The 7,505-nt window shown below is 46.2% G+C and overlaps 1 protein-coding gene across 1 annotated transcript in view; it reads left to right on the plus strand.

Moving 5' to 3' along the window:
• The window catches only part of CNDP1 (carnosine dipeptidase 1), a 60,500-nt gene that overhangs the window by 33,944 nt on the left and 19,051 nt on the right, over positions 1-7,505 (plus strand). Inside the window, exon 6 of the mRNA XM_008073938.2 lies at positions 3,852-4,052. Coding sequence (XP_008072129.1) covers positions 3,852-4,052 — 201 coding nt within the window. The remainder of the gene's footprint in view (positions 1-3,851; positions 4,053-7,505) is intronic.

Raw genomic sequence — 7,505 nt, forward strand, 5'->3', positions numbered from 1 at the left:
ACCACGCCCGGCTGATTTTTGATTTATTGTAGAGATGAGGTTTCACCAAGTTGCCCAGGCTGGTCTCGAACCCACGGGCTCAGGCAATCCACTCACCTCAGCCTCCCAAGAAGCGGGATTACAGGTTGAGCCACCGAGCCCGGCTGACTTCACCTCTTTATCTCAGAGAAAGACAAGCTCAATAAATCAGACCGGGGTTGTCGGAGTCTTACTTTTATTCACCCTGGCTGGAGTGCAGTGGCACGTTCACGGCCATTGCAGCCTCGACCTGCTGGTTTCAGGTGATTCTTTCGTTTCAGTACAGGCATGCGCCACCATGCCCAGCTAATTTTTATGATTTGTGTAGAGAGGAGGTCTGGCCTTGTTGCCCGGGCTGGTCTCAAACCTCTGGGCTCAGGCAATCCTCTTACCTCGGCTTCCCAAAGTGCTGGGATTAAAGGCGTGAGCCGCCGCACCTGGCTCTCTCTTTTTTTCTAAGTAATATGTATAAGATAGTTCCCACAAAAAAGGCCAAAATCTGCCTTACTTTTCAAATTTCAACTCTGAATTCAACATGATAACAAACAACACATAAGAAATATTCACTGCCCTCAGACAAGTCAGCTAATGTCTCTGAGTCTCATTTTTCTCATATGTCAACTAGGAATAAGGTCTACCTCCCAGGCTTGTTGGGTCTGGAAGAAACATCACCTCAGGTACTCTGATACTAGATCCTTCATGAAGGTTTCATTCTTCTTTCCACCCCTCCTCCCTTCCTCCCTTCCTGTTTTGTCTACAGAGCACTTAGACACACATTGTTAGACACTGGATTATTTTGTTAATAAGGCAGAGAAAGTATCAATATCCGTATTTTTTTTTTCTTTTGAGTTGGAGTCTCACTCTGTCACTCAGGCTGGAGGACAGAGGCATGCTCCCGACTACCACAGCCTCGACCTGCTGGGCTCAGGCGATCCTTCCACCTCAGCCTTCCAAGTAGCTGGAACTACAGGTAGGTGCCACCATGCCCTGCTAATTTTTTTATTTATTGTAGAGATGAGGTCTCGCCAAGTTGCCCAGGCTGGTCTCGAACCCGTGGGCTCAGGCAACCCTCTCGCTTCGGCCTCCCAAAGTGCTGGGATCATAGGCATGCGCCACTGCACCAGGCCAATAGCTGTATTTTACAGATAGAGACCTGTGAGCTACTGAAGTGACTTGGCAGGTCTGGCTGCTGGTATAGTCGTCCTTGACACTTGGCTATGAGTTTTGTTTTATTTTTTAATTTTTATGGTAAAGATGTGGGGTACAATTCAGGGTTAGGTATACAAACATTGATCATGCAGGTACTCCGAGATTTTTTTTTTTAGTCTGGGTCTTGCTCTGTTGCCTAGGTTAGAGTGCAGTGGCATAGTCACTGCTCATCATAGCCTCAGCCTCCTAGACTCAAGTGATCCTCCAACCTCAGCCTCCCAAGTAGCTTGGACCACTACTGGCACGTGCCACAGTGCTCAGCTAATTTTTAAAATTTTCTGTAGAGACGAGGTCTTGCTATATTGCCCAGGCTGGTCTCAAACTTCTGATTTCAAGCAATCCGCCTGCCCTCTGCCTCTCAAAGTGCTGGGATTATAGGAGTGAGCCACCATACCTGGACAGGTTTGTATTTTATTAAGCATGATTTCCCAGAAAAGTTTTCAGATTTCCAGCTACTTCTTAGCGATTATTTGCTGGTGAAGTGTTAATACACAACTTTTGAATATTAAGATTTTAGAATGCTATCTTGACTTCTTAATACACATGGAAATGCAAGTTATACCTTTGAATAAATTATTATCCCAAAACGCCCTTAACCAACTGGATGACTGGTTTTCTAATTTTCTAATTTTAATTATTGCATAATTTATTATTTTCAAATACATAATCCTCTACTCATCTTGCATGTGTTAATCTGTGGTGAGTCAATTCCACTTTCTAGAACTGATTAGCATGTTGATGCTGTGGTCGTTTGATTGCATGGAATCACTTTTACAGTTTTGCATGAGTCCTGTGCCCTAGGGACAAGGCTTTGACCTCTCCTCTTAATGTGGTTCTCAAAGAGATGAAGCCATAAATTATAAAGATACAAAAAGATCAAAACCAAATGGAGGAAGAGTCATGTTGTAAAAATTTTAAAGGAGTCATTCTACGCCCTAATATTAACAAGAGAAAAACTCAAGTCCCATTTCGCTGCAAGATCAAAGCCTTTGAATAAGTTAAAAGGCAGATTGAAATCATAGTTGAAAAATAACAGATACTTGAAGTAAAAATGATCCTGAGGCTTAACAATCTTTCAAAGGGAAAAGCTCTCCTTCATCATGCTCAGAATTATAAGAACAGAAAAGTGATCTGTAATTGCATAACCTTTCTTGAACAATTCCTTTTGGGGAGAAGGAGAAAAATGTCTCCCTCTGTCTCTGCATGGAAAGCTCTGTAGTTTAAAAATTGTTTTTTCAGGCTGAATGCAGTGGCTCATGCCTATAATCCCAGCACTTTGGGAGGCTGAGGTGAGAGGATCGCCTGAGCTCACGTGTTTGAAACCAACCTGGGCAACTTGGTGAGACCCCATCTGTACAATAAATCAAAAAATTAGCTGGGCATGATGGGGTGTGCCTGTAGTTCCAGGTACTTGGAAGGTTGAGGTGGAAGGATCACCCGAGCCCAGCAGGTTGAGGCTGCCCTGGCTGGGAGCATGAGATTCCTAGACTCCTACTCAAAAAAAAAATTCTTTTTTGCGGGGGGTTGGACTCTCACTCTGTTGCTCAGGCTGGAGTGCCATGGCACGATCACAGTTCACTGCAGCTTCAACCTCCCAGGCTCACATGATCCTTCTGCCTCAGCCTTCCTCCTAAGCAGTTGGGACTGCAGGCACACACCACTACACCTGGCTAATTTTAAAAATTTTTTATAAAGACTAGGTCTTACTATGTTGCCCAGGTTGGTCTCAAGCTCCTGAACTCAAGCAATTCTTTCGCCTCGGCCTCCCAAAGGGCTAGGATTCCAGGCACGAGCCATCGCGCCCAGCTATTCCCCCAATAACATTAAATTGAGGGATTGTGTTGGAGTCTACACACCGGGCAATACCTTGAATTCTCCATTGCAATGTTCATTAAGACTCCATCGCTATAAACAGAACTGTTGGGAATATAAATTCATACATTGAATAACAATTTAATATATTTATGTTAAATACAAACAAATTCTGGATCTCTCTCTTTTTTTTTTAGACAGTATTTTGCTCTGTGGCCCAGGCTGGAGTGCAGCCTTGAATTCCTGGGCTCAAGCAATCCTCCCATCTTAGCCTCCCAAGTAGCTGGGACTACATGCATGCACCACCACGCCTAGCTTTTTTTTTTTTTTTTTTGAGTAGGAGTCTTGCTCTGTTGTCCAGGTTGGATTTCAGTAGCATGCTTACAGCCACCACAGCCTTAACCTGCTGGGCTCAGGTGGTCCTTCCACTTCAGCCTTCCAAGTAGCTGGAACTACAGGCATGTGCCACCATTCCCGGCTAATTTTTTGACTTATTGTAGAGACAAGGTCTCACCAAGTTGCCCAGACTGGTCCCGAACCCGTAGACTCAGTCAATCCTCTTACTTCGGCCTCTCAAAGTGCTGGGATTATAGGTGTGAGCCACCGCACCCAGTCTATTTTATTTTATTTTTTTGTAGAGATGAGTTCTAGCTCTGTTGCCCAGGCTGGCCTCAAATGATGCTCCCACCTCAGCCTCCCAAAGTGCTGGGTTTACAGGTGTAAGCCACTATGTCTAGCCAAAATCCTGGATCTTGAAAAGTATGAAGTACATGGACAAGTTGCATAATTGTTTTGTTTTGTTGTTAACTCAGGATCTCCCTGTGAATATCAAATTCATCATCGAAGGGATGGAAGAAGCCGGTTCTGTTGGCCTGGAGGAACTTGTTGAAAAAGAAAAGAACCGATTCTTCTCTGGAGTGGACTACATCGTAATTTCAGATAACCTGTGGGTCAGCCGAAAGAAGCCAGCAATCACCTATGGAACCCGAGGGAACAGTTACTTCACAGTGGAGGTACCACAAAAAACAGTGCCAGAGAGAGGTCTTTGGGGACGAGTGGAATTTTTTTTTTTTTTTTTTTTGAGTAGGAGTCTCATTCTGTCTCCCAGGCTGGAGTGCAGTGGCATGCTCATGCCACCCTAGCCTCGACCTGCTGGGCTCAGGCAATCCTGCCACCTCAGCCTCCCAAGTAGCTGGAACTATAGGCACATGCCACCGTGCCTGGCTAATTTTTTGATTTATTGTAGAGATGAGGTCTCGCCAAGTTGTCCAGGCTGGTCTTGAACCTCTGGGCTCAGGCAATCCTATTGCCTGAGATTACAGGTGTGAGCCCCCATGCCTGGCTTTGAGTGGGATCTTGGAAAGGAAGATAGCAAACTCTTCTGAGAGCAGGGTTCTCCCGAAGGGCACACAGCCTAGGGAGTTGTAGAGGTCTTGGGACTCTGGCTGTTCATAGGCCCGCCAACACTTGGATTGGTTATGCTTATGTGCACTTTCCTAAAGGGAGGACTCACAGGGGTTTGTGACTCACAAAGCAAAAGGTTGACAAGTGATGGCTATGGCATTTGAAGGCAGAAATGGTTGCCCACAAGGAGGTACAGAGACTGCCTGTTCGATGCTGGGCATGCTGTAATGTCTCCTGTCCTGCCATGTGTGCCTGTGGGTCGTGGAGGCAGGAGACCAAGTGCCATGGTCAAGGGGAAAGAGAAGGCGTACTGGCTCTGAGGACTGTGTCTGAATTCTGGCTCCTATGGTGCCCAACCTTGTGCAGGTGTCTTTACCTCAAGCCTCAGTTTCCCTCCTAGAAAGCTGGCACGGGAATGCCCCCTCCCAGGACTACTATGATCACCACGTGGGACATTTAGTTTGATGCACAGTTTCTTATTCTTTTCTCTTTTTCTAGTAATATAAGCAACCTGTGATAGCATGTGCAACTTAGAAAGTCCCTCCTGGGTAAATAATTAGTGATTTAGTCACTTCAGTTTGTTTTCTTGTATAACAATAATAATCCATGGACTAGTAATCCATGCCTTATCTGATACCCAGGCATTTGTGAGATTCAAATATTAATACATTCTTGGCCAGTCACAGTGACTCATGCCTGTAATCACAGCACTTTGTGAGGCCAAAGCAGGAGATCACTTGAGGCCAGAGGTTCAAGACCAGCCTGGGCAACATAGTGAGACCTTGTTTCTATAAAAACTCTCTCTCTCTCTCTCTCTCTCTCTTGCACTTAAAAAACAGTGTGTGCCTTCTATTTGCCAGATATGATGATCCCAAGTCCCAGAGGCACAGAACTGAAGAAAACAGTCTCTGCCCTCAAGCAGTTCACACCTAATGAAATACAGATTTGTAAAGAGTTGATGTGGAGCCTGGCAAGGTGGCTCACGCCTGTAATCCCAGCACTCCAGTCACTGCAATAACCCCCCCGCCAAAAAAAAATTAACTTGGCATGGTGATGCATGCCTGTGGTTCCAGTCACTCGGGAGACTGAGCTGGAAGGATCACCTGAACCTAGTAGGTTAAGACTGCAGTAGCTGCCTGGGCAACAGAGTGAGACTCAGACTCAAAAACAAACAAACAAATAAACAAACAAATAAATAAATGAGTTGCTGTGGGAGTGAATGGGAAAACAGGAAGTAGGGACTATCCAATAGAACTCTCTTTCAAGAAACTTGGCCACGGAAAGGAGTGGACCAGGCACGGTGGCTCATGCCTGTAATCCCAGCACTTTGGGAGGCGGAGGTGAGAGGATTGCCTGAGCCCATGGGTTCGAGACCAGCCTGGAAAGCTTGGTGAGTCCTTATTGCTACAATAAACCAAAAAATTAGCTGGGTGTGGTGGCACGCGCCTGTAGTTCTAGTTACTTGGAAGGCTGAGGTAGAAGAATTTCCTGAGCCCAGCAGGTTGAGGCTGCAGTGGCCATGAGTGTGCCACTGCCCTCCACCCTGGGTAACAGAGTGAGACTCCGACTCAAAAAAAAAAGAAAAGAAAAAAAGGAGCAAGGTGGGAACTAGAAAGAGTGAACCCAGAATCAGAGAAAGCCTCTAGGAGGTGAAAAAAGAGGGAGTAGTTGGAGGCTTTGGAGCGAGAGTGAGATATTTGACTAAGACATAGAGGACAGAGGAGGGGATGATTTCCTGAGCCCGGGGAGAATTACACTCCCTACAAGGGCATCGGGTAGTAGAGGGAGCAAAGTGCTGGGGCCTCTCCCCTCTTGATAGCCTTCAATCTTTTCTGTTGAGTAGGAAGTGAGTTTGTCTGCGGAGAAGTGATGACTTGATGTGGTCACTTCAGGAAATGGAAGAGACCACACTGGAGAATGAAAAAGGATCAAGCAGCATGAGGGTGTGGAGTCACCCATCTATGTGAATGGAAAACTTTTTTTTTTTCTGAGACAGGCTTTCACTCTGTCACCCAGACTGGAGTCCAGTGGCACAATCACAGCTCACTGCAGCCTCGACCTCCTGAGCTCAGGGGATCCTCCTACCTTAGCCTCCGAGTAGCTGGGATTTACAGGCATGTTCCACTACACCTGGCTAGTTTTTTGTTGTTGTTGTTGTTTTTTGTAGAGACGGGGTCTTGCTTTGTTGTCCAAGCTGGTCTTGAACTTCTGGCCTCAAGCGATCCTCCTGCCTGGGCCTTCCAAAGTGCTGAGATCACAGGTGTGAGCCACCATGCCCAGGCATTGGATAACTTTTTGCAGCTGTGCTCAATAGTCAGGGTCAGAGAAGGCCCAGATGGGAAGGGTTGACTCAAGATTGAGATTATTTTAGAAGGTTGTGATGGAAAAAGCAAATCAAGATGTTGACCACAGAGGGGTTGAGGGGACAAGCAGTGGTATCCAGGTTGAACAGGGGAAAAAAATAAAGGCAAGGGGACAATGGGTTAGGGCATCTTGGAAGGGTCAAAGGATGGACATCCTGATGAACACCAAGAACAGGGGAGATAGCAAAGTGACAAGAGAGGAGGAGGGAGAAGTTGTGATTGGAAGGTGGCATCAGGTAGCTTGAGGCTTCAGAGGTAAGACTTCAGACCCCAAAGTGCTTTAGTTAATGTTGTTTCCCAATAAGATAAAAGTCATTTTTTTGAGTTGGAGTCTCACTCTTGTTGCCCGCCTGGAGTGCAGTGGCATACTCACAACCACTCTAGCCTTGACTTGCTGGGCTCAGTTGATTCTTCTGCCTCAGCCTTCCAAGTAGCTGGAACTACAGGCACACGCCATCATGCCCAGCTTATTTTTTGATTTATTGTGGAGACGAGGTGTCATCAAGTTGCCCAGGCTGATCTCAAACCCCTGTGCTCAGGCAATCCTCTCGCCTTGGCCTTCCAAATTGCTAGGATTACAGGCTGAGCCACCACGCCCAGCCTTGTGGGGTTTTTTTGTTGTTGTTGTTATTGTTGTTGTTTGAGTTGGAGTCTCACTCTGTCACCCAGACTGGAGTGCAGTGGCTGCTCCCGGCCACT

Source organism: Carlito syrichta, unplaced genomic scaffold, assembly GCF_000164805.1.
Source record: "Carlito syrichta isolate Samal-C Ts95f unplaced genomic scaffold, Tarsius_syrichta-2.0.1 Scaffold316215, whole genome shotgun sequence".
Classification (NCBI taxonomy): Eukaryota; Metazoa; Chordata; class Mammalia; order Primates; family Tarsiidae; genus Carlito; species Carlito syrichta.